This window comes from Salvia splendens, unplaced genomic scaffold (genome assembly GCF_004379255.2).
Source record: "Salvia splendens isolate huo1 unplaced genomic scaffold, SspV2 ctg31, whole genome shotgun sequence".
In the NCBI taxonomy this organism is placed as follows: domain Eukaryota; kingdom Viridiplantae; phylum Streptophyta; class Magnoliopsida; order Lamiales; family Lamiaceae; genus Salvia; species Salvia splendens.
This window is the reverse complement of record NW_024598951.1, coordinates 1-27668: the sequence shown is the minus strand read 5'-3', so window position 1 is coordinate 27668 and position 27668 is coordinate 1. Positions and strand designations below refer to the sequence as shown.

At 37.8% G+C, this 27668-nt stretch overlaps 2 protein-coding genes across 2 annotated transcripts; both read right to left on the bottom strand.

Moving 5' to 3' along the window:
• Positions 1–5060: 5060 nt before the first annotated feature.
• Positions 5061–12337, bottom strand: LOC121789689 (amino acid transporter AVT1J-like). Its single transcript, XM_042188077.1, has 3 exons — positions 12154–12337; positions 5664–6262; positions 5061–5582 (listed from the first exon to the last, which is right to left on the bottom strand). Exons 1-3 carry the CDS (start codon positions 12320–12322, stop codon positions 5061–5063), a joined length of 1290 nt encoding a protein of 429 aa, XP_042044011.1. The 5' UTR covers positions 12323–12337.
• Positions 12338–24329: 11992 nt separating this feature from the next.
• Positions 24330–26696, bottom strand: LOC121789688 (amino acid transporter AVT1J-like). Its single transcript, XM_042188076.1, has 3 exons — positions 26513–26696; positions 24993–25588; positions 24330–24913 (listed from the first exon to the last, which is right to left on the bottom strand). Exons 1-3 carry the CDS (start codon positions 26676–26678, stop codon positions 24392–24394), a joined length of 1284 nt encoding a protein of 427 aa, XP_042044010.1. The 5' UTR covers positions 26679–26696; the 3' UTR covers positions 24330–24391.
• Between the last annotated feature and the right edge of the window lie 972 nt (positions 26697–27668).

Sequence of the window (27668 nt, the reverse complement as noted above, 5' to 3'; positions counted from 1 at the left end):
TTTGGCCTCTCTTTTTTTCGAACTAGAAGAACCCGCCTCATTGTAAGGGCACCCCTAGTACCCAATTTGACCCTACATTATGAATTCACCTTCTGTTGAAACCATGAGCCTCCATGCCATGTGACTAAGGGGATAGAATGGAGCAGCCAACCAATTGGGGGTAGAAGGGATATGAAAGAAAGAGTTATAGTCAAGATGGTAGAAAAAGAAAAGGGCAGACACTTATAACCTGACCCAAGAAAAAAAAAAAGAGAATAGTTTAATAAAGGGCATGAAAAAATGTAACCTGACCCTGAAAAAAAATAAAATAATAATAATAATAATAATTTTGTTAGATAAACAGAGCAGGACATGATGTAACCTGACCCTGTAGTAGAAAAGTTAGATGAATAAGGCCAAAAATGGCCAAGGTATGTTGTCAAATTTTGGGAAGTTGAAGATGTAATAGGGAGGCTACTCCACTTTTGTTCCTGAGCTCACATGTCCTTAGTCGTTTTACAAGATTTTTATGAACTTAGGACCCATAGGACCCTACCTATTTACATCATAACCTCTGGCCCCATTACAACCCTAACAAAAGACCTTAAGGAGCTAGACTGTTCCTATGGAACTCAAGCATCAGTGGTATGGCAAAATAAATGAGTGAATGTTCCTAACATCTCTGGTGAGAAATGAGTGACCGAGTGAATCCAACGGTTGGATAGAGTAAGGTTATCTTGACGAACTGATAGGCTGATCGGACTGAACAAAGGGGAAGGAGGAATTTGAGACTGCAAAATATTTGGAATGACCTTAAGCTTGTGGGGAATATTGCCAAAAGTTGAGCTAGTTTCAGACATGGAGATGTAAATATTTGCCTAAGTATTGTTTTTTAGTCAGTTCTATGAGTCTGTTTAGTTTTTAGGAGTCGGTCAGGGACCCATGCATGTAACTTGCCTTTTTCTTGTTGTTCTTTGATACTTGAGGACAAACATGGTTTAAGTGTGAGCAACTTGATAGGGCTCGTTACAAGCATGGTTTTGTAGGGTTTATTACACTAACATGGCTGATAATGTGCGAAAATAGTGGTGAATTTGATTATGCAGGGGCTATAAATTGTAGAAGCGGCAAGTGCATGAACAACTTGATCAACTCGGGAAAGGAGTGAAAAGGGGCCAGAAATGATGCTAAGTTGATCAGTTGCGTACAAACAATGAAACCTACCCAGTCGACAAGTTGATCAAGTGGAGTTTACCACATGAAGTGATGAGTCAGAGGAGAGAGAAGAAAAGATACCATCTCAAGGGCATAAATGTCAAGACAGGCTGGGCTTACCCTAGGGATTTGGGCCCAACATCATCCTATAAATACGGAGAGAGTGCACACAAGAAGAGAGTTCAACACTATCATCACCTTGAGTCACCTCATAGTCACCTCATTTTCACCTTATAGCATGGAGTAAGGAGTTAGCAGTAGGAGGCGCCGTTTCCATCTCTGTTTCCATCTCTACTTCCTTGTCAAGGAAGGAGGGACCTGGATCTGCGTAGAAATCTTCGTAGTTGGAGTTTTAGTTGTACCCCGAGGGGTTAAAACAATTTCTATTCTATTTTTAGTTCATCGTTTCCGTAGCTTAGTTGTTTTTAATGTTTTTCTTCCAGTTGCTACTCTAGTTCACTTTCCATCGTTAATAGCTTTTTGAATCCTTGTTTGGAATTCTGTTATAGTTACGTTTATTGAAGATTGTTTATGAAATGAAGTTTTTAGTTCAAGTTGTGTTGGATCTGATGTTTTATGCTTTGATTGCTTTCGTTTGCTTTAGTTCAGCCTTGTTTATGTTTTCTCGTAGATAAATTTACATTTTAGTTTGCCAACTTGCATGAGAATAGGTTAGATACTTTAGATTTGCTTTTCTTTACGTCTATTCCTTATGGATCTGTGCTTGTTTTGTCTGATTTCTGTTTTTATATTTGTTGCTTTGTTTAGATCTGCTTTCGTTGTTTTTATTTAGCTGGTTAGCAAAGAATAAGGTAGCAGTTTGTTAGGATTGCAGTCTCTGTCACCTTTTCGATGTTTACAGCTATTAGGTAGTGCGCTTATTGTGTGTCAGTGGTCCCAAGTTGCTTTTACGTGGCTAAACCTTCAAGGAATTCACAAGCCTCAATGTATACCTCTACTTGATTCATGCTTGAACTAGCAATTGATGGGAAAAGCAACCTTGAAAACTAGGAATTTGAAACAAACCATCAAAGGGAAGAACAAAGCTTACAAGCTAAAAATTCAATGTTCAACCAAGGAATAAAATGGAAAAGGTGTTATTTATAGTTTAGGCACAAAATTCAAGGCACAAAACGTCCGCCTGGGCATTTTTCATGGCTCATTTCGCCTGACCGCGTGTTTTCTCTGGACTCGCCCTTTCTTCTGCGCGGCTTTGGTAAATCGTCCATAACTCTCTCCACCGGACTCCGATTGAGGCATGCAAGGTATCCACGCGAAGCTCTTTCGAAGCCGAAGATATTGGTGGAATTTTCAGAGCATTTGGACATCATTTTAATAGGCTGATTACTGGTTGAATCCAGTTGTATTTAAAATCCTCGATGCACAGCTTTCATGATCGTATCAATATGCCCAGTGGATAAAATAAATAAGCGCATTTGATCACTAATACTATTATCTGACCATATTTTGAATATTTTTTATAACCTTGAAATTTGATAGTAAAAAACGTATATTGTTAGACCATTTCCAATCATACTTCAAAAATGAGTTTTGGTGTAGAAATTTTCTTCAACAATACACTAAACTCAAACCCATTTTTTGTGTTTTTAGTACTCCAACCATACTCCAAAAATGAGTTTTTGTGTAGAAATTTTCTCGAACCATACACCAAACTCAAATCCATTTTTTGTGTTTTTGTGAAACAACAAAAAATATAGTGTTACTGCAAATATTTTGTGAGACAGAAACTAAAAAATAGTGTAAATTTTGAATTTAGTGTAAATGGTTGAAGTAACACTACTTTTTAGTGTGATAGATACGAGTTTATAATTATACATAGAGTTTAATAGTTTTTAATATTGTATAACTAATCATTTATATATCTAATTTTATTTATCTACAAAAAGATTTATGATATTTAATAATTTATTTATGAAATTTAATACTTTTACTTACAACTAATTATATATAAGGTTAATCTTTTTTTATATACAATTAATTATATGTAAATTTAATATATTTTCTATATTTTATATTTAATTATATGTATTTAAAACAGTAACGGTTCGACCAGTGATTCAACCGGTTGAACCGTGAACCAGTAGCTTCTTCGGTTCGTTCACCGGTGCAGTTTTTTAAAACATGGTGTAATTTCGTAGTTAAAGTTCGTTCCTTTTTTAGTGCACACCCCATCTTCATTACTTTTGATCATTTACACCCATAATACAACCTTATTCACTCACTTAAGCTAGAAGACTAAAGAAATTTAATTCTAGCTTCATCTTAATCACATGATATTCGTAAGATTGCTAACTGAAATAATCAATAAATTTACAACAACAACTAATAATTAACTATATTCTTTATAGTGAATACTGTTAAATATTTTCTGCAATATTTGACTTTTGTCAAAATTTGTTGTGCCACATCGGTGGGGCATTGGTTATTTGGGGGAGTGGCTGCCTATAAAAGGAGCACTCCTTTTGTAAATCATCTTAAAATTGTGTTCTCTTCTAAATTTAAATATAAGTGGACTCTGCGAAGGTTGGTGGTAGTGTCTTGTACGGTTCTTTTGGGTTTTTTTTGTGATAAATACACCGTGTTGATAAAAAATTGTTAGGAATTTGTTATTTAAAAGGGATAGTGTCCCCACCAGTCTTTTCAGATAATTTATTTGGATTAGTAATGCTATCGAGTAGATTCCATCGAGTTAACAATAAAATTACCGAATCGGTTCATTTCACTATTTGAGAGAAAATTACCTGATTTCTCAACAAATACACGATCTTCAGATCACAAAACACAGTCAAATGGCTCAAATCTCCAACAAACTGTATAAGTACCAACTAGAAGCACAATAACACCAATCACTATAATCCCACACAACACAATCGATAGTACTATGTATATTCACAATTTAAGCGGTTAATCATCCTAATCTAATAATTCTAGCTCCATTCCACAGAATAGTACTATGTATATTCACAATTAATAGAATTAATTATATAAAATATAAGTATTTACTCTCGCATCCCTTATAGTTGAAGCATTTTTTCATTTCGGGAAGTCCTCTCATAATTGAGTCATTTCCATATAAAGTAACATTTTTTCTCACTCTTATTCTACTCTCTCTTACTTTATTCTCTCTACTTTTTTTCTTTCTTTTACTTATTTTATCTATTTATTTAACACGCTCAACATCCATTTCTTAAACTCTATGCAATTCCGCTTCAACTATGAAGGAAAGAGGGAGTATCTTATAGCATAATAATATGGTTTTCAAAAATCATTGTATTTACATAAAAATGTGATATTAAATCCTACAAAATGCAACATGAGTAGTAGAGAATAATTGGCATTGACATAAGAAGACATAATAAAGATTAAGGTAACAAAATAAATAAACCGAAGAAGGAAAGCAAATCAGCACTTTACTTCGTACTTCCAGTCAATTCACAATTCGTCTTCACAGTAAAATACTTTAACAAAAATATTGGAAAACCTTAGATAATTGAAACTAGTCATTGTAAGTTGTAACCATGATGTTGGAATTATTTAAATATGACAGATTTCACATATGACTAATAGTATGATGTATAAAATTTATAATCTAACTACATTGAACTTTAAACTTTGAATATAAACAGTCTTTGAATTTTAAAAATATTATGGGAGGTCTTTGAATTTAGTGTATAATCCATCTGTGATATATTTTTTTATAAAACTAAAATTATTTAATTATTAGTTTCATCTTAATCACATGAAATTCGTTAGACTACTAACCAAAATAACCAACACATTTACAAGAATAAGGAATAGGTATATCCATTATAGTGGATACACGATCTTCAGATCACAAAAGACAATCAAAATGGAATCAAATGGCTCAAAATCTCCAACAAAGCTGTATAAGTACCAACTAGAAGCACAATAACACCAATCACTATAATCCCACACAACACAATCAACTCGCTCCCGATTCTAACATAAATCCCCGAGATCTTCATGTAGCACAAGCAAGGCATTATGATTGAGGCCGTGACGCTCAGAAACGCCCCCACCAGTGACATTAGATACCCGAATAAAGGCACAACCAAGGCCACAAAGATCGTGCTCGCCACCAATGCAGTCCTAATCAATATGCTCCAATGTCTGCTACGCCCCACTAAGAATCGCCTCTCGAGAGTTTTCACAATTGGACACACCATCAAAGCATACTTAGCCAATGGATTGACCAACGTTGTATAGATGGCAACTTTGGAGCTAACCAGGTTAGTAGGGAGATTCAATGTCACCTGAGACTGCACCTCTGACCCGAACATTAGATACCCTAGGACAGCCATTGAAGCATAGCTCATCGTGCAAACAAGAAAGCATATGAGCAAAACCTGCAACCATAATATATATCAAGATTAATAACAAAACTACTACCGTTGTTGGCGCCAAAACTAACTGTTTCATCACATAACCTTAGAAAATTGCTTTTGGTTCCTCATGGAAGTGTACAACGTTGGAAAAACCGGATGTGCGCAGTAACAGAACACATATAGGCTAATCGCGGTAGGGATTCCTCTGCTTTGAAATAGAGTGCCCTGCTCCTGAAATCCGATGCCATAAAAAACAGCAGACCACAGAACAGACGCGATGAGCAAAAAAGAAGCAACTACTCCAGTGGCGGATATGTAAGATAGAATGGCCATGTTGTCTAGCAACACAGTAGGCAGCACGATGAGTCCAACAATGAGAACGAACGCCTGCTTCCCGGTTATAAAACATACTCCTCCAGCAGTAGGAAATAAATTTTGTAGATTATCGCCCTCAAGAATCACAAAACCGGTTGCCACAAGATACAGCTCCACGTTCATTGTTACTGCTACGAACATCCTCCCAATCGACCCAAATGCTCGCTCCCCTATATCGGGATAGCTTCGAATGTTTGTGTCCAAGTCCATGCATCTTTTGATGAGTAGAGATGTGTAGTAGGTGCAGCCGGCGATGAGGAAGAGTAGTATCAAGCTTAGCCATCCGCCTGATGATAAGGCATAAGGAACTGATAGTATTCCTACGCCTGAAAAATTGTAAGTCAAGTCAAAATTCATAAATCAGATGGACATTTGAGATTATAAATAGTAATCCCTCCGTACACGATTAAATGACTCGCGAATTTTAAGAATTTATTTGACTTTATGATGAAAATGAATGAAAAAATAGTGAAATGTGTAACCCATTTTTATATAGTTTTACAATGGAACGTGAGATTCACTTAATAAAAATAAAAAAAATGTAAATGGAACATTTAATTGTAGACACTATGAACTGACAAAACGGATAAAGTAATCGCGAATAGATGTATATATTTTATAATTAAATTGCAGACATACTATTGTTCAATAACATTTGGATATTATGAATTTTAACCTAGAGTACATAAGTATATTGGCATCTAGCTCAGAAAAATTAGATCAAATGACTACAAACAGAATATAGACCTGAAAAATATTTTTCAATTCTAAAAGATCATCAAACTATTGTTACTTTGCTTGTCTTCGAAAAATCACCGAACTATTGTTATTTATGTTTGTTACTGTGTAATTAGTAGATACTATAAAGATTTTAGTAACAATAAAAATTATCTTCTAAAAATTTAAATTTAGAAATAAAAAAAAAGCCCCACCAAGATTTTTTTTGCCTCCATAGATCAACTATATTTTGAATAAACATCACATGTCACATTCCACGTTTATAATGCCTAATGGTAATGTGACCAGTCCACTCAGTGTCGGTGCCCCATTCTCCATTTTATCCTATTTAATGATTGATTAAGAGCATCTCCAGTGGGCGGACATCCCACTAGGACATCCACTAGGACATCCCAAAAACACCTTCTGCCACGTCACTAGGACTTCCCATCCCACTGTCACGTCACTAGGACATCCCATGCACAATCCGCCCTTCCCATCGCCCTTCCCACTAGGACATCCCGCAATAAAAAAATCACAATAATTTAATTACGTAAAAACGGAAATATAATTTTGACACGGAATACGGGAAAGCAAAATACGGGAAAAAATACATATTCATAAAACATAAAAAAAACATAGTTAGAAAAAAAGCAAAATACATAGTCATTCAAAAAAAGAAAAATACATATAAGAGCATCCACAGTGGGCCGGTCGATAGCACGCCCGATGCAATCATATCGGGTGTGCTATCATCCACCACTATAGCTATGCGGATGATTTCCGATACATCGTCCGCGCCCTATACATCGTCTGCGGACGATAGGCTTCTCAACATGCATCGTCCTTGGTATCGCCCGCCCCATTACGGGTCACGCGGACGATAGAACGCGTTTTCTATTTTTTTAATTTTATTTCTTCCAAAATCTATATATATACAACAATTCAACACTTCCAAATTCTCTCTCCTATATTTCACTCTATCTTCACTCTTCTCTTCCTCTATTTTCAATATGAATCCGGGTGAGTTCCCAAATCTGAATAGTCCCGACGGTCTGCCGATGTTCGGCGGTAGTGCACAGTGGCCGGGTACGGACCCTGACAAATACCGCCCCTTCGACTCCAACACCCAGTACGATCCGGATTTCAGCATGGATTCGTACGGGCTCTCCGACATGGAGCCGACCTCGCCTCCCCCGCCGTCGCCTCGGCATCTGCACCCAAGGAGCGGAAGAAGAGGAATAGACACCAAGCCCAGAAGTTGCCGCCTCCGGAGGTGAACAAAGAATTTGCCCTAGGGAGGACAAACTACAGCCTCAAAGAAAGCGTTCTTTTGACAAAGTGTTGGGTTGCTATTTCAGAGGATCCGGTGTTTGCCAACAACCAAAAGCAAATCGCGTACTGGGAGCGCATCGACGAGCGCTACAACGAAGCCAAGTTGGCAGCCTCGTACAAGTGCCATAGGGAGCAGCTGCACAATCATTGGGATCAAATCAAGAAGCAACTCAATTTGTTCTCGCCGGAGTATACGAAGTGCTTGAGAGGGAAGGGCGGCGGCGAGAATTTGAACGATGTGCGCGATAAAGCGCTCCCGTCGTACATTTCACTGTACGCCGAGTTCAAGCACTACTCCTCCTAGCTCATCGTGAAGGAGAAGCAGAAGTTCCAAGGAGGGATTATGCCCATTTCGTCTGCGAGGAAGAGGACGAAGAACACCGCTACCGATGATTATATGAGCAGCGACAGCGGCGCAATTCCGATGGACCTTGATAGAACCTAGTTCTATCGAATTAGAGCACGAACGTTTGAAGTGAGAAAAAGAACAAGATAAACCCTAGTTGAGGTGCTAGGGGGCGATTTCCACCAGAACAGGGAATGAGAACAAGTAATTAACTTTATTTCTCAATGAATGAAAATACGATAGAATTCTATTATATAGAATCCTAAACCCTAACACAGTCTTGCTAATCAAGAAAGATAATTAAAATAAAAGATTACAAAAGATATGGAAAATAACTAAAGATAACTAACTAAAATAAAAGATGCTCTTTATCAAATAAATTCATGAAAGATATATTGGAGATGATCTTTGACGATATTTGCTGAATCGTTGACCCTATCAGACCTCATCCAGCCGATGTACGAGGATGAGAGCTCCGGCACACCGGTGTCCCACTGTAGGTGGACGGGTAGGAGGATAAAATGTTGATCTGATGGAAGATAGGGCGCTCTATAGAGCGGGCTATAGGGCGTCCCATTGTGGATGCTCTACGCATTACCAGACTATAGATAAAGCAACATAGGCCAAGTGAATTAAATTAATGCTTCTATTTTAATTTACAAATGCCTATCTCTTTTTTGGTTGATTGACTCTTTATTAGTAACTTTTTATTCCCATTTAATAACCGAGATAATGGAAGTACACCAAAAAACTAACTACCAATTGTTAAAATATTAGTATGTCTTAAGCTTTTAAATAAAAACAATAAGCATTAACGAAATCGGAGTTATACTAATTTCGTCACCGATCAATTCGATCTGAAACTGGTAATTTAAAATTTAAATTATTAAAACTACTTTATTGTCCAATATATATTGTCAAGTAGCGTGTGATGGAGGAAATATAATTTTTTTAATTAACTGCAAAAAAGACGTGTGTCAAGTAGGGTGGAATAAAGAGAATATAACTTTAATCTCAATACAAGATCATAAATAGTGACAACTACATTTTTTTCATATATATTTCACTAAAATCATACTTTTTTGAACTAAAATACTTCCAAGCCCAAACTATAAGATCTACTATTTGTTTATTTTTTTCATGAGAGAGAAAACCGACACTTCTGCTGCGCTTGATTCATTCTTTTTTTTCATTCCTCCAAGAGAAATAAATGAACTAACTCTTACTCATGGAAAAAGATAATACTCCATAAATAATTCTTATAGCGTGTAAGATATTTAAATTCAAAAAAATGCAAATGTTATTCCAATAGTATTATACCAATGTTCAGTTGACGTTTCCTAGTATTTTAAGAAATACTAGAAACCACAGATGGTATTAATGCAATATCTATAAACTAAAAATATTATTCTCTCATAAATATTATGATTGTCATGACAATGAAATATAATGTTATGTATGACACACAGCACATCCATCGTACTCAAATGGATAAATGAAATGTTGGAGAAATGAATGTCACTTATTAGACCATCCACAACGCGTCTCGCGCCGGGCTCGCGTCTCGTCTCGGAGAGACGAGACCCCCGCGAGACGCATTGCAGCGCCCATCTCGTCTCCAGCTCGCGACCGTCTCGTCGCGTAGCTCGTCTCGGAGAGACACGAGACGAGCTGTCTCGCCACGCGCCAGGGACACGTGGCACGTCCCCATGCATGCGTGACGCCCACTCGCTGGCCCGCGAGTGGGCGTCGTCACTGATGACGCAATAATTCATTTTTTTTTAAAAAAAATCGATTTTTAATAAAAAAAATTTTTTTCAAACGGTAATATTACCGTTAAATATTTATTTTCATTTTTTAAATTTTTAATTTTTTTACTCTATAAATAATTCTATTCCATACTCATTTCAAACACAAACACACATCTATTCCTCTCAAATCCTCTCTATCACTCCAATTTCCATCTTCAATCAACTCAAACAAATGGATCCTTTTGAGCAAATGCGCCAATTAATGGAACAATCACTCGAAGAAGATCGACGACGAGAGGCGGAGGAAGCCGCACCACCCCCACGACGCTCCCGGAAGTACATCAATCGGAACCGGGAGGAAGCCGCCGCACGGTTAGTACGCGACTACTTCTGCGATAACCCGATTTGGGGAGATACCTATTTCCGTCGCCGTTTCCGCATGCGGAAACCGCTATTTCTCCACATAGCGAATACTTTGGCGGAGAAGATTAAATTATGTCATTTTTATTTTTTTAGAATTTTAATTATGTCTTCGTTTTTTTAATGTTAAGTTGTAATATTGTTTTAATTTTAATAAAGTGTGTTTGTTTAAATTGAATTGGGTTTTAAAAAAAATTATAAATTAAATTGAATGAATAGTAATTAAGAGACGGTATAGAGACGGTTAAAAGACGGAGCGTTGTAGGTTCCGTCTCTTAGTTAAGAGATGGAGGAAAAAAGGACAGTGGGGCCCTCAAATAGTGCTCAAATAGTAGTTAAGAGACTGTTTAAGAGACGGTATAGAGACAGCGTTGTGGATGGCCTTATGCACGTCTACCTAATTCAGTTATTTCATATGGGGCTTAACCAGACAAATTTAGTTGTATACTTTCGAAATTAAAGGACATACTCAAGACTCATATGTTGAAGCTACAAACCTGGTTCATCCTAAACTTTTTTAAAGCCAAAAAATAAATTATGAAAATATGAACTTTCTCAATTATCCTTTCCTTTTCCGGCACATTACGTGTTGGAATCGTAGTCAGTTTAAAGTACGTTTGTTTCAAACTTAATTAGATGTTTTTATTTTGTCCAGTGCGGTTTTACCAACTTGTTTTAAACTAACTGTGACATCAATATGTGATTAGTGGGAAATACGTTGAAAATAGAAGGATGAGAAAATTGAAAAAAATCTAACTTTCATGATTTATTTTTTGAATTTTGAAAAGTATGCGATTACCAAGAATTTGACAATTATTAGAAATTGACCAATCGCTCCTTAAAATGTCTCATAATAGGGGGTTATCCTAAGCCAATTACCGTGAGACAGAATTTAAGGATTTTTAACACATCCCTGCACGTGTGGGCCAGACTGAACAGTAGATTTCCACACATAGGATGAACAAGAGAAAAGATAAGAGAACCATCATCAATGTGGCCCCGAATGAACTTCAGACATTAACTCATGAGATAGATAAGAGATAAAAGATATTCATCATCTACTTGGCTGCTCTAATACCATATTAAAAATGAGTTACTTATTCCCTTAAAAGGGCTCATAAGAGGGACGAGTTATCCACATTTGTATAGACGAAATAGGATTATCATCAATTCAGTGTGGAACATAATTTATAGATTTTTAACACTCCTCGCACGCGTTGGCCGGAATGAACATCAGACTTCCACACATGGGGTAGACAGAACAAGAGATAAAAAAACATCATGGATGTGGCCCGAAATGAACATCGGATTCCCACTCGTGAGGTAGATAAGAGACGAATCATCGACTCGGGCCCTCTCTGATAGTATCATATTAGAAATGAATCACTCAACCCTTAAAAGACTTCATAAGAGGAGAGATCCACACTTAGAGAACATAAGATCATCACCAAGTTAATATTAGACAGAATTTAGAATTTTTTAACAATATAATCTTTCGTGATTTGGCAATTTGGCCTATATTTCATATACTTCAAACAAGGAAATTAATATCTAAATCCAAACAAAGTTCAATTTTATGAGAAAAGAGGAAATCAATATGTATCAAACAAGAGAAAAGAAAAGGTTACTGTAGACTGTAGTAAAAAACCTGAAAGAGCATTGACGCCGTTGAAGCAGGTTTTGAAGAAAGATGTTGACCCCAAACCGGAGTTATGGCGGCGGAGTTGGTGTTGATGGTGAGCTGACTCAGCCTCTCCATTATCTTCCAACAATGCTATTCCGATCGACAGATCGTCGCCATCTGCTGCAGCCTTCATCGGAAACAGCTGCTGATTTAGGTGAGCAAATTTTTTCTATTTTTATAGTATTATTATTTATTATGTGAGAAGCGATATATTGCAAATGCATTTAGAGCACCCACAACAGTGCTCTTGCCAATGAGCATGGTTGTGGGCCTGGCACCACTATTTCTGCATGCTTTTAGGTAAGAGCACAACACCCACAACTGTACTCTTCCGCAAGGACGAGCACAAGAGTCCCACCATTCTATTATTCAATTTAAATAAAAACATTTCCATAATATTAAAATTCATTAAAAAAACCGAAATAATATTACAAATAAAATAAAAAAGACATAATTAAAATCCTAAAAAATAAAAATTACATAATTAAAATCCTAAAAATTAAAAATTACATAATTAAAGCTAAAAATATCCCCGTGGAAGACTATTCATCCGGCAGCACTACCCCCAATTACTTTTGGAGGCCCAATATCATGGCCTCGTGCGATCGAAGTTGCGAGGGGGTCATAGTTAACCAATCAGCCATATTGAGTTGAGCCAAAATCGCCCACAACGAGTTGGTGGGGATGGAGGTGGCGCATAGGGCACGGGAACGGGAACGGGAACGGGAGCATCGCCGGATGGAGTCGCGGCGCGACGGCAGTTGGCCACCGCTTTCTTTCTTCCTTGCGGTCGGCGTTGGGAACCGCTTGGGCCGGCGTCGGGGCTACCCAAGTTAGCTCCGGCGAGTTGGCTAACCACATCTTCGGAGTCGGCGTCGGATAGGGATACCGACCTTGACCGTTTGGAGGAGCCGCTATAGAAGGATGTTACGCCTCCTTTATACTTCGGATGCGACCGCGTCTCCTACCAAATGTTGAGGTATTTGAACGCCTTGTAGTTCATGGATTGGTAGGTCGACATGGCGGAACTGATGATGTCGACCTCACTCCGGCCGCTCCCCGCCGACCGCTCTTCCTGGAGATAATATCGCTGGAACTTTTGGATTTCTTCGTTGGGTCTGTAGATGGCGTTGCGCACCATACTCTCGTTGCGCTCGATTGTTCCCTCATGCCGGTTTTCATTGTACCGGCGACAAATGCGCCACCAAAAGTGATCGTCGGATTGGTTCGTGCCAACTTCCAGATCTTCGGAGATTGACAAGAACGCCTTGAACAATTGCTCCATCTCCGTCGGAGTGTACGGTGTGCGGACACCGCGAGTAGGAGGAGTCAGAGTTTGGGAGGGGGCGGTCGACCTCGCTCTAAGTTCGAGTGTGCACCCATATAGCCATTCGGGGTTTGGTCGTTGATCGGGTAAGGCCGGTAGCCACCTGGAACGCCCGAACTTTGGGTTTGAGGAGGGGCCGAATATTCCATTTTCGGACTAGGAAACGGTTGTGAACCGAACCAATCGGGGTTCCAACCGAGGGAGCCCGGAGGGTGATCGCCTTGGCCGGACATTGTTATGTTGTATGAGTGGAAGAAAGATTGAGAATGGAGATGAGAGAATGTAGATGAGAATGGAAATGAGAGAATGTAGATGAGAATTGTGTAGTGTAGTGTGAATTTTTTGGTGTGAAAGTGAGGGTATTTATATATGAAAATGTGTATTTTTGGGGGAAAAAAGTGGGTAGAAAACGGTAGAAAACGGACATATTTTCTTGGGAAATGGGAAAATGTTTTTTTTAATCGGTTTTTTTAATTAAAACCCGATTTTTTTAAAAAAAAACTCAAATGCAACGGCTATGTCGTTGCCCAATCACGTCCGGCCACGTCACCTGCTCGCTGGCACGGACGTGCTCGATGCATCGAGCAGCGCCGTGGCAGCGGTGCGAGCGCAGCGGCGGGCGACGTCTTCCGTGCCGCTGGCACGGACGGACACCGTCCGTCCACCGTTGCAGATGCTCTTACTCCCTCCATTCCACAGTAATAGAGTCATTTTGCTATTTTGGTATGTTCCATAGTAATAGAGTCATTTCCTTTTTAGTAAAAGTCAACACATTTTTCCATACCTACTTTTCTCCCTCTTACTTTATTCTCTCATCATCTATCTACCTTTTTTCATTTTAAACTTTATTCTCCCTTTTACTTGACTCACCTAACACAATTTTTTTTAATCTCTATGTCAAAAAGGAACTTCTCCATTACTATGGAACGGAGGGAGTATTATTTATAGAGACACGAGAGAGTGAAACAAAATGTGAAAGAATGTATGTAAAGGTCGATTTTATGCTTCAGGCCTAATAAACAAATTCGGCCCAATTATTAAAATTGGTTATGTTTGTAATGTCTCAATTTTAAATGATAATGAAATGAAGTGATGGCCATATAGTGACGAAAATGGTTGACTTTTATTACTCATTCAGACGAATATTTAACAAAATAGTAATTTATAATGCCATGATACTAGTATAATTGATTATTACTCTCCCTCTTTCCTTATTAATTGAAGCACAGAAATTAAGACAGTGTGTTAAGTAGGTGTTGAATAAAAATAAAGAGAATAAAGTAAGAGAAAATAAAAATAAAGAGAATAAAGTAAGAGAAAATAAAATAAGTGAGATGATTACTTTTTGTCAAAAATATAAATGACTCAATTATATTGAAATTCCCCAAAATAGAAAAATGACTTGATTATATTATAACTAAAATAATCAGAATTTAAGAAGATAATAAAAATTAAGTTGAAAATTCTCATTGTTTAATTACTTGATTAGTAGATTTAGGTGAACAGTACAATTGTACACAAATTTTTTACTCATGAACCATTGATTAAAATAAATAGTATTGGGAAAGATGGAGAATTAATTTTTACAATTGTGATGGACCATTAAATAGAATAAGTAGTATAGGGCTAAGATGGAGTGTCAATTTGTTATACGGATTAAGTTACATGTGTTGATAATTAAGATTTACAAGAATAAAGATTTCGTGTAGATATATTGCAAAAATAGTGGTTCACAAGCTAAGAATAAATTTAATCAATAATTGTTCGATAAAATGACTGCAACGACGCGGCACCGATTACTCTGATGCAACACCAATAGCTCCTACAATCGCACCCCAAATATTAATAGTTTTGGAATGAACGGATAAACTTCAAATTCTATCATAAATTTTAATAACATTTATAATACATTACCAATATATACCGTTTGGTTTTTTTGCCCAGAAGTAGAATAATTGAACTCAGGTAATACATAACGTTGCTTAAATTTTGGTTTTATAATTAGAAAAAAATAATACATACATTTTCAATATTATTATATTTGCATTCACTATGTACATACATATAATTTAATAATTACATGTATTTCATAGTGCTTTTTTTCATCAGAGTTTTAATTTGTGAAGAAAAAATGAATAACGAATATACAGAGTTGCAATTTCATAGACAAGCCTAATAAAATGTAGTTTAATGTATAAAAAAATAGAAACTCAATGTTACAAAATAAAGTATATCCTTGAAAAAAAACCCTGTAGGATAATGTAATTCCACTAGTCATAGACTTAAATAGAGAGCCTACGACCATATAAAGTAAAACATAATAAACACAACATAAACATTTATAATGTAATTCCACTAGTCATAGACTTATGTAGAGAGCCTACGATCATATAACGTCATATAGTAAAACATAATAAAAACAACATAAACATTTATAATGGTTTAATTTTATAAAAACCCTGGGTCCCAAAACTTTATCACCATTTAGTCTGACACGAATTTTAAGAAATATATAAAAAAAAGTGATGTTGGAAAAAATATTTGTCACGCCCGCATTTTCTAAGGATAGAAAGCACGGTAGATCGCGACTAGGGGAGGGTTAAAGAAACGAGGAAGAAAGGGGAAAATATACACATTTGACCAAAAATTTAATAACTGAAATTACTTGGGAAAACGTCATAACGTTATCCTAACAAAAATACCAACTCTAAGTAAATAGGGAATGGACGGCAAACAATCTTGAAACGAGTTAGACTCTCAACGATAAAACAATTCTAAGGAAAAAGGTTCTTAGCGGAAGCGTTCAAGACACGGAAAATGTCGAGTATAAAGACACGACATCTCCAACAATACCAAACATGACAAAACAATCCATGAACTCTGCTTAACATCCTCCACGTCCATCGCCGCTCAATCTGCACATTAAGAAAAACAATATGCAGGGCTGAGTACTTGATGCACTCAGTGGACACATGCCAAAACACAGTTTGTGAAGCCATAATCAAGTGACCTTGGGGGTTTTGATTAAAAGAACCCAAGTACACAAAAAGCATTTCACCTAAAAAGTCGATTGCGCAACCATTTTCCATCCACATCCACCATCACCATATCTGAACATACATGACAAGGAACGTGGCCACGAACCAAGTCACTAGACCGGCTAACTCCAAAGAGATAGAACACGATCTACAGGGTGTACACTAGTCCGAGCAGGGTTTGCGGCCCTACTGGGACCCGAATTCGACTAAACATACATGACATAACCACTTCAGATAGGTTCATCAAAACACAAAACATGGCAAGACAAACACTTTTCACCTCCTTTCGCATAAAAATATATTTAGGACATAGTCCTTATTTAAAAAGAAGTCCACCTCGCAAGCTTAGCTCCTCAACAAACTTTCTGTCCCAACCTCAAATGGCGTGCAAAAGTTCACCATTTTAAAAATAATATGATATGCAAAAATTAGACTTTGCAAAATAATATACTTTAAAACAATGCATGCATCCTACTTGTGTATGCTCAAAACATCCTCTAACTTTTCGTCAAAATAATATAAAGTCCTCGTATTTTTCTAATTTAGCTCATCGCCAAGGAAACTTTCCAACACTATTTAATTTGACCCAAACTAAACAAATTCTGAACCGGCCCAAACCAAATAATTAAGGTAGCCCAACTAAAAGAAATAAAGTGGCCTGAATCATGATACTCACAGAAGATAAGAAAAATCAGAAAAATAATTATACTCCCTGTCACTACACCATACGTGTATATACATATTTTCAAACCCAAAATACACATATATCAATCCCCACTTTAAAACTACTAATTAAAAGAATTTAAACTATATGCTCCCAACCGTTGTATGCAAAAGAGAAAAAAGAAAAGTAAACAAAATTAAACAAATGTAGATGCATACTCCCAGGCCCCGTCACTATCCGTTTCCCTCTTTCATCATTCGAAAAAAAACCTCTCTCTGTAACTCACGCCTTCTCTCTCAAAATCTTAGGCCATCCACAACGCTGTTTCTATACCGTTCCTATACCGTTCCTTAAACCACTATTTGAGGGCCCCACTGTACTTTTTTACTCCATTCCTTAACTAAGGAACGGAACCTGCAACCCTTCGTTCCTTAACCGTTCCTTAACCGTTCCTTAAATTACTATTCATTCAATTTCATTTTTTTATTTCCAACCCAATTCAATTTAAATAAACACACTTTAATAAAAAACAAACACACTTTATTAAAAACACACAACATTAAAAAAAATTAAACTTAAACTTAAAAAAAATAAAAAAGCACACAATTAAAATCCTAAAAACATAAAAAACACAAAATAAAAAACACACAATTAAACGTGGGAAAATAAAAAAACTACTCCGCCGGCGAATCATCCTCCGGAGGCGGTCGAGGTTGAGGGGGAGTCGGAAGGCCAAGTTGTGCTGCCATATACACAATTCCGTTCCACCAGGCCGTGAATTGGGCGTACGAGAAGCGGGAAGTGTCCGCCATTGTGGCGGTCATGTACGCCACCGTAAGTGTGTCCGAGCCTCCCCGCGAGCCCGATCCCGAGGCCGACTGGCTTGATTCGCCTCGGCCCTTCCTCGCTCTAGCCGTCTTCGCCGCCTTCGTCCCTTGCGGCCGACGGCGCCCACGGCTGGATCCCCCGTATTCGTCGGGCGTTGGATCCCCAGTACCCCCAAACACCTGCGGTGTACCCTCGCTGGCCTCACCGGTGTCACCAGACGAGTAGTGGCCGCTCGCCGTGTGCTTCGTGCGCTTTGAGGTTGAGCCCGAGCTCGAGCGGACACCGCCGGCCCACCTTTCCTCGTCCTTGACGAGCTGCCAAATATCAACATATTTGAACTGTAGACCGGTGTCCTGGTAGAAGACGCGCAAAGCCGCCCTCAGAATGTCGGTTCCCGCAGCTCCGCTTTGGTAGTTCGCCGCTTCGGCCGAGTAGATGCCGCAAAATTTTTTGACCTGTGCGTCGACTCGGCCAAAGTGAGCACGGAGCATTGTATATTTGCGCTTCCGGGCCCCTTTCGGCTTAGTCTGGTGGTAGACATCACGGACCTTTTCCCAGAAGCACTTGGCGGCTTGTTGGTTCCCGACGATGGGATCGTACGAGACGGTGAGCCAGGCGGTGTACACCGCCTTAGTTTCTTCATTGTTGTACGGATGCCGGCCCAGATCCTCCTCCTCCTCCTCCTCGGGTGCCTCAGACGCAGCCCTAGAGCTTCCACCGCCTCGGCTTCCTCCCTGAGTGGGTTCTACGGGGATATCCTCCCGAATCTGGGACAAACCCTGAGAAAGCCGCGAGCCGGGTGGTCGAGCGTAGGCATCCACATCGAAAGTGGGTGGTTGGTACCCACCCGGCGTCGCCGACCCCTGGGTGCCCGGCGTCGACGACCCGGAACCACCTAGTGTGTTGTACATGGTCTCCCAATCGCCGAACGCGTTGAGATCCCACCCACCGGAGCCACCACCGCCGTAATTCCCGTCGCCGGACATTTTGTGAAGGAGATTGAAATAGAAAATTGGAGAGGAATTGATGTTGGTTTAGGAAGAGTAGATGTGTAGTTGTGTGTGAAATGTAATAAATTAGGTGTATTTATAGAATAAGAAAATAAAAATAAAAAAAATTAAAAAAAGTTAAAAAAACGGTAATATGACCGTTTAAAAAAAAAAATTATAAGAAAGAAAAGGCTTCGCAAGATGCAAATGTTGCTTAATGCAAAAATGATACGGAGTCAGATTGTTCTTTGACGGTTTCACCTTGAACATCGCATCCAGACGAGTGGATATTGGATTCAGGTTGCACTTATCATATGTGTCCCATCAGGGAGTGGTTCTTTGATTTCGAAAAACTCAATGGTAGACTTGTTTACATGGGAAATGACAATCCATGTAAGACAGCTGGGATAGGCTCAATCAAGCTACAAAATTAGGATGGATCCACCAGAATTTTGAAGGATGTGCGGTACGTGCCCCAGTTGAAGAAGAATCTCATCTCATTGGGGGCCTTAGAATCTAAAGGCCTAGTTGTGATGATGCGAGATGAAATTCTTAAAGCAACTTTAGGAGCATTAGTGATGTTGAAAGGCTTAAGGAAGAACAATTTATATTACTACCAAGGTAGTACAGTTGCTAGGATAGTAGCAACTGCAACTTCGAGTAACAAGAAGGATGCAGAGGCGACGAAGCTTTGGCATTTGCGATTGGGACATGCTGGTGAGAGATCATTGCAAATTCTCGTCAATCAAGGATTATTGAAAGGTACGAAGTCTTGCAAATTAGAGTTTTGCGAGCATTGTGTTATGAGAAAACAACGAAGAGTGATATTTGGCACTGCAATCCATGATACAAAGGGAATTTTGGATTACGTGCACTCAGATGTGTGGGGACCTGCCAAGACTCCGTCACTTGGAGGTAGACACTATTTTGTCACTTTTGTTGATGATTTTTCCAGAAGAGTTTGGGTGTACACTATGAAGAGTTAAAATGAAGTCCTTGGAATTTTTCTAAAATGGAAAGCTCAAGTTGAAAATTAGATGGGGAGGAAGATCAAGGTTCTCCGATCTGATAACGGTGGAGAATACAATAGTGATCCTTCCCAAGATGTATGCCAAGAGTGTGGAATAGTTCGGCACTTCACAGTGAGAAATACCACAGTAGAATGGAGTGTCAGAGCGTATAAATCGAACACTAGTGGAGAAAGTTCATTATATGTTGTCTACTGCTGGGCTAGACAGGAAATTTTGGGCAGATGCCATCACATACGTTCAACACATTGTCTATCGTTTGCCATGTTCTGCCATTGATGGCAAGACTCCTTTAGAGGTATAGTCCGGTAAACCTACAACTGATTACAATTCTTAGCATATTTTTGGTTATGTTACATGTTACCATGTGACTGAATAAAAATTGGATCCACGTGTAAAAAAGGCTTTGTTTATGGGTTTCAGTGTTGCTATTAAAGCATATCGGTTATGGTGTTTGGAGTCTAAGAAGACGATTGTAAGTAGGGATGTTACCTTTTATGAATCTTCCATGTTGAATAAGGTAAATCCAAATAGTAGTGATGCTTCACAGCAGGTGGAGTATACACCAAAACAGATGGAGTTCGAAGAAGCAGTTGAGATCCCGACTACGAACACCACTAATGACTCTCCTACGGAAGAAGATCTCCTACGTAAGAAGAAGAGTAAGATGATAAAGAGGTACCACCCAAAGAACCTTCGCAGCAATCAGTGCCAATTGTAGTCAGGCTAACGAGGCGGGAAATTCATAAACCTGTTCGTTTTGCGGATATGGTAGCATATGCGCTACCAGTTGTTGATGATGTTCCATGTATCTTTTCGGAAGCTGTTGAAACTTCAGAAAGCGGTGGTTGGAAAGGTGCTTTGAAAGAAGAGATGCAATCACTTCAGAAGAACAATACGTGGAAGGTGATGTTATTGCCGAAAGGCAAGAAGGCAATTGGATGTAAATGGGTTTTTGCAAAGAAAGAGGGATTTCCTGACAAAGATGATGTTCGCTATAAAGCAAGATTGGTAGCTAAAGGTTATGCCCAGAAGGAGGGAATTGATTACAATGAGGTATTTTCTCCCGTTGTTAAACATTTCTCCATTAGAATTTTGTTGGCTTTGGTAGCGTAGTTGAATTTGGAGCTAGCTCAACTTGATGTGAAGACCGCGTATTTACACGGTGATTTTAAGGAGGAAATCTATATGACCCAACCTGAGGGATTCAAGGTTGTTGGTAAACAAAATTGGGTTTGCAAGTAGAACAAATCATTGTACGGATTGAGGCAGCCTTCAAGATAGTGGTACAAACGGTTTGACAAATTTATGAAGGATTATATGTACACAAGAAGCAAATACTACCACTATGTGTATTTGCGCAGACTTCAAGATGGTTCCTACGTCTACCTACTCTTATACGTTTATGATAGGCTCATAGCATCAAAGAGCCAAGTTGAAGTTGACACATTTAAGGCTCAGTTGAGTAAAGAGTTCGAGATGAAGGATTTCGGGGAAGCCAAGAAGATTCTCGGCATGGAGATAACGGGGGATAGAGATAGAAGTAAGCTTTGGCTGACTTAGAAGCAGTATTTGACCAAAGTACTACAGCGTTTTGGTATAAATGATGATTTCAAACCTGTAAGTACCCCACTTGCTCCTCATTTGAAACTTAGTTCTCAGTTATCTCCAAATACGGATGATGAGCGAGAATATATGGCGAAAGTTCCCTATGCTAATGCAGTTGGAAGCTTGATGTACGCAATGATGTGTACAAGACCAGATGTTTCACATGCCGTTGGTATTGTGAGCAGATACATGCATGATCTAGGCAAGGGTCATTGGCAAACTGTGAAATGGATTCTGCGGTATATCAAAGATACTGTAGATATTAGTTTACGGTTTGAGCAGGATAAATCACTTGGTCATTTTGCAGTTGGATATTGTGATTCCGACTATGCTGGTGATTTGGATAAGCGAAGATCTACTACTGGCTATTTGTTCACTTTAGCAAGTGCGCCAGTTAGTTGGAAGTCTACTTTGCAGTCAACGGTAGCTTTGTCTACGACAGAGGCAGAGTACATGGCCATTACTGAAGCCGTGAAGGAGGCAATTTGGCTTCATGGGTTGCTGAAAGAATTGTGTGTTGGTCAGAAACAACTTGAAGTATATTCTGATAGTCAGAGTGCTATTCATTTAGCAAAGAATCGGGTATTTCATGCAAGGACGAAGCACATTGATGTCCGCTATCATTTTGTGTGGGAGATTCTCCAAGAAGAGGAAATTGTCATAAGAAAGGTTCTGACTTTAGAGAATCCTGCAGATATGTTGACCAAGGTTAATATTCTGCGAACTGGAGCTGGCGCTTGACAGCTCCAATACGAAGGCACCGCAGGTCGTCTGTTTGGGTGGAGAATTTGTGTTCGGTGGATTTGAAATTTTGCGAAGGTGGAGATTTGTTGAATATTGCCTGCAATATTTGACTTTTGTCAAAAATTCCCAATTCCACATCGATGGGGAGTTAAAGATTGGGTTAGTTGCCTTATAAAAGGAACTGCCCCATCATTTGTAATGTACTTCAAAATTGTATTCTATTCACCATTTAAATATAAGTAGGCTCTGCAGAGGGTGCTCGGAGACGTAGCCAATTTAGCCGGAACTCCGTATCAATGTTTTGGGTGTGTTCTTTCTTATTTATTTTGTTCCGCATTTATTTTTGGGTTTTATTTTCTGTTGTGATATTGCATTCAGTATTATTTGCGGGTTTGGTAGTAGTGTCTTGTACGGTTCTTTTGGGTGTTTTTATTATGATAAATGCACTGTGCTGATAAATTCTGCCTAGGAGTCTGGTATTTAAGAAGGACAATGTCTCCACCAATCTTTTAAGAGAACTTATTTGGAATAGTAATTTTATCGAGTATACTCCATTGTGTTAACTCTAAAATTACTAAACCGGTTCATTTCACTATTTGAGAGAAAACTACCGGTTTTCTCAAAGATTTTGAAAAACTTGAAGCTCTCGGAATTATTGTCGAGAAATTACGGAAAAAAATCCGTGTCATGATATTATTTGCCGAAATTTTTTCATTAGTGGGAAATAACAAACTCTGGATAAAGCTCATGATATTATTTGCCAAGTTGAAAGTTCGTGGGAAAAATTCAACTTTTTGAAAGTTCCAAAATATTAAGGCCCAATATCCCTATATAATTCAATACTACATACTAGTATTCAAGATCGGACCCGGAAATACGAAAAACGGAACCTGTGATTAGGGGTGGGTAGGTATGGTATACCTTACTGAAACCACCATACCGTATACCTTACCGAAAATTCGGTATGTGAAAAACTCATACATTTACCTTACCAAATTTTTCGGTATGCCAAAATTTCCATAATGATACCGTACCGAACCGAAATTCAGTATACCGTACTTTTGCGGTACACCTTACGTTCAACATCCATGAATATAGAATATTTTGAGTTTTTAAATATTATTTCTATTCTATAATTTAAAAATATATTAAATATATTTTATACCTAATTATATTTATATTTTACAATAGATTTTATAATTTAAAAATATATAAAACATATTTTATCTATAATTATTTATATTTGACAACATATACCTTAATTTACGGTATATATCGAATTTCGGTAAGCCGCGGTATACCGTAGTATATGAAAATTCATATCGTTACCTTACCGAAAAATTTCGGTAAGGTATCATACCGTACTGAAAATCACGGTATACCAAAAATTCAGTATTTTTTATTTTTTTTCGGTACGATAAATTTGGTATTTCAGTATTTTTCCCTAGCCCTACTCGCGATCATGCCAAAGGAAGATTTAACAGTATACTATAATATTTTAATAATTATTATTTAAAAATAATTTATATTTTAATAATTATAATTCCTTATATAGTGTATAAGATGATCGTCAAACTTAACTACCAAGTACCAAATATCTCGACATTAATCCGTTTTTTTAAAAAAAGGTTTGTGTTATGTACCACAATGGCACAAACCAATGCTACTCATGTTTTAAAATTCAATGTTACCTCCATCGTAAATCAACTATAATTATGTAGTTAAAGTTCGTGACCTTTTTTAATGCGCATGCCATCTTAACAAATTTTAATAATTTTCACCCATGACACAACGTAACTTTATTCATTCACGCAAGCTACATCAAGCTAGAAAACTAAAGAAATTTAATTATTACTTTCATCTTAATCACATGATATTCGTTAGACTACTAAACAAAATAATCAACACATTTACTAGAACAATGAATAATTATATCCATTATTGTGAATACACGATCATCATATCACAGAACACAATCAGGATGGAATCAATTGGTTCAAAATCTCCAACAAGGCTGTATAAGTACCAACTACAAGCACAACACCACCAACCACCACAATCCCACACAACACAATCAACTCACTCCCAATTCTGACATAAATCCCCGAGATCTTCATATAGCACAAGCAAGGCACGATGATTGAAGCCGTGACGCTTAGAAACGCCCCCACCAGTGACATCAGATACCCGAAGAAAGGCACAACCAAGGCCACAAAGATCGTGCTCGCGGCCAATGCAGTCCTAATCAATATGCTCCACCGTCTGCTACGCCCCACCAAGAATCGCCTCTCGAGAGACATCACAATTGGACGCGACATCAAAGCGTACTTAGCCAATGGATTGACCAACGTAGTGTAGATAGCAACTTTGGAGCTAACCAGGTTAGTAGGGAGATTCAATGTGACCTGAGACTGCACATCTGACCCGAACATCAGATACCCTAGGACAGCCATCGAAGCATAGCTCGTTGTGCAAACAAGAAAGCATACGAGCAAAACCTGCAACCATCATATACCAAAATCAATAACAAAACTACTACCGTTGTTGGCGCCAAAACTAACTATTTCATCACATAACCTTAGAAAACTGCTTTTTGTTCCTCATGGAAGTGTACAACGTTGGAAAAACCGGATGCGCGCAATAACAAAACGCATAAAGGCTAACCGCGGTAGGAATTCCTCTGCTCTGAAACAGAGTGCCCTGCTCCTGAAATCCGATGCCATAAAAAACAGCAGACCACAGAACAGAAGCGATGAGCAAAAAGGAAGCGACTACTCCAGTGGCGGATACGTAAGATAGAATGGCCATGTTGTCTAGCCACACAGTAGGTAGCACGATGAGTCCAACAATGAGAACGAACGCCTGCTTCCCGGTCACAAAATCTCCTCCAAAGGACGGAAATAAATTTTGTAGATTATCGCCCTCAAGAATCACAAAACCGGTCACCACAAGATACAACTCCATGTTCATTGTTACTGCTACGAACATCCTCCCAATCGACCCAAATGCTCGCTCCCCTATATCGGGATAGCTTCGAATGTTTGTGTCCAAGTCCATGCATCTTTTAATCAGTAGAGATGTGTAGTACGTGCAACCGGCGATGAGGAAGAGTAGTATCAAGCTCAACCATCCACCTGATGATAGGGCATAAGGAACTGATAGTATTCCTACACCTGAAAATTTAAAATCATAAATAAATCATGTAGAATTACTAAATGGCAAGAAAAATTATCTTATAAAAATTTAAAATTTAAAATTCAAAAAAAACCCGCAAGATTTTGTATGCTTCCATCCCTAGACACGAAACAACTCTCTACGGCACAAAAAACTATTATATTAAATAAAACAATTTTAACAAACGCCAGAAAAAGGACCACGTATTATGGAACCAAGACTATGATGGAATAAAATCTTGTGTAGTAATAATTTCAGATAAATGGTAACGACAACACATTCCACGTGTCAAATGGTGATGCGACTACCACCCATACTCTATTTTGTCCTACTTAATGATTGATTGTCAAGTGCATATAAGCATTATCATGCTGTAGATAACCTTCACAGACATAGTGATAATGATCAATTACGTACATACTAATATACTATATCTGCTTTATTTCTAATCAGATAATAAAGAAGCAAAACACAATTTGTACTAAATGAATTTGTACGCACCAAATATAGAATGTTAGGTATGACACAGCACATCCATATCTATCCTACTCAAATTGATATATAAAAAAGGTTAGAGATAAGAATGCCAGTTTTTTCTATTGCATACTTTCGAAATTAAAGGACAAAATATTGAATCTACATACTTAAAACGTAAAATAACATGTATAAAAATGAGAATGGAGAATAATATTAATTTACCGATTAATTAATATTAGTTGATATAATAAAACATGTCAGCTGTTAACTTTCAATATCATAATTTTTTATAAATTAATGAACTAATATTGAGTCATGAACTGATATATTTATAATATCAACTAATATTAATTAGGCAGGAATAAGACCTGTATATTTAACGTGAGAAAACATTTAAATACAAAGTAAGTTCGTCTGAAACCACCATTTATGATAAAAGTGGAAACCTGATAGAGCGTTGACGCCGTTGAAGCAGGTTTTGAAGAAAGATGTAGAGCCCGGAACTGAGTTGCGGCGGCCGAGTTGGTGTTGGTGAGCTGACTCATCCTCTCCTTTATCCGCCAACAATGTTACTCCGATCGACAGGTCGTCGCCGTCTGCTGGACCCTTCATCGGAGGCAGTTGTTCTCCAAATTTCTATTTTCTAATGTTATGTAAGAAGAGATATGTATTGCAAATGTATTTATAGAGACAAAGGAGAGGGAACACAACGTGTTATATGGAAATGAGAGTAAGAAGATAGTGAGAGTAGATTTTGGCTTCAGGCTTATAAATAAATATTGTCCAAGTATTAAAATTGGTTATGTTTGTAATGGCCTCAATTTTATAAAAACTATTAATACTATTTAGGGTGTTCGGTTTGCAAGATTGTATCCGAGATTAAATTTGTAGTGCGTTTAGTTCATGAGATTCAACCCCACAACTCTATCCTAGATGGATAATCATAGAATAATTAGTCATAGCTAACCCCATATGACTAAAATAATCTCACAATTCAATCCTAGATTATATCTTGAAAACCGAACACCACCTTATAATATAAATTCTTAACACTATTATTTATTAGTACTTATTATGTCTGGCTTTTAGAACTAAAATAATCGGAATATAAGAAGATAAGTACTCCCTCCGGCCCATAAAAGATGTCTCACTTTTCTTTTTAGTTTGTCCCACTAAAGATGTAGCATTTCCACTTTTAGAAAAAGTTTTCTCTTACAATAATATAATATTATATTTTCTCTTTCCACCTAATACACAAACCTCCTAAAATCTCGTGTCATCCCACAAGTGTGACATCTTTTATGGGACAGAGGGAGTAGTAAAGATTTAGAGGAAAAATCTCATTATTTAGTGTACTTACTAGATTAATTGAATTCGTTTTATTTCTGACTATATTTTGAGTTAAGAAATTTCGGCTATCCGAGTGGCAACCCAAAAGTTTATAGTAGTATATGATAGTGATGGACCATTGTTGGAAGAATCAAGCTAAAATCAAGAAAGATACACGAAGATTGTGAAATCAATTAGAATTATTCTTTTCGGCTTTATAGTTAGGGTAAATCATAGAAGATCTTACCATATGTAAATATTGCCTCTTCCTAT

Bases quoted from the DNA above. Each gene is read 5' to 3' on its own strand.
- LOC121789688 (XM_042188076.1), bottom strand. From the start codon at position 26,678: ATGAAGGGTCCAGCAGACGGCGACGACCTGTCGATCGGAGTAACATTG. The intron at 25,589-26,512 runs GTTTCCACTTTT...TTAAATTTTCAG, and splicing joins CGGCGTCAACGCTCTATCAG to GTGTAGGAATACTATCAGTT. The intron at 24,914-24,992 runs GTTATGTGATGA...TGATGGTTGCAG, and splicing joins ACAAAAAGCAGTTTTCTAAG to GTTTTGCTCGTATGCTTTCT.
- LOC121789689 (XM_042188077.1), bottom strand. From the start codon at position 12,322: ATGAAGGCTGCAGCAGATGGCGACGATCTGTCGATCGGAATAGCATTG. The intron at 6,263-12,153 runs GTTTTTTACTAC...ACAATTTTTCAG, and splicing joins CGGCGTCAATGCTCTTTCAG to GCGTAGGAATACTATCAGTT. The intron at 5,583-5,663 runs GTTATGTGATGA...TTATGGTTGCAG, and splicing joins ACCAAAAGCAATTTTCTAAG to GTTTTGCTCATATGCTTTCT.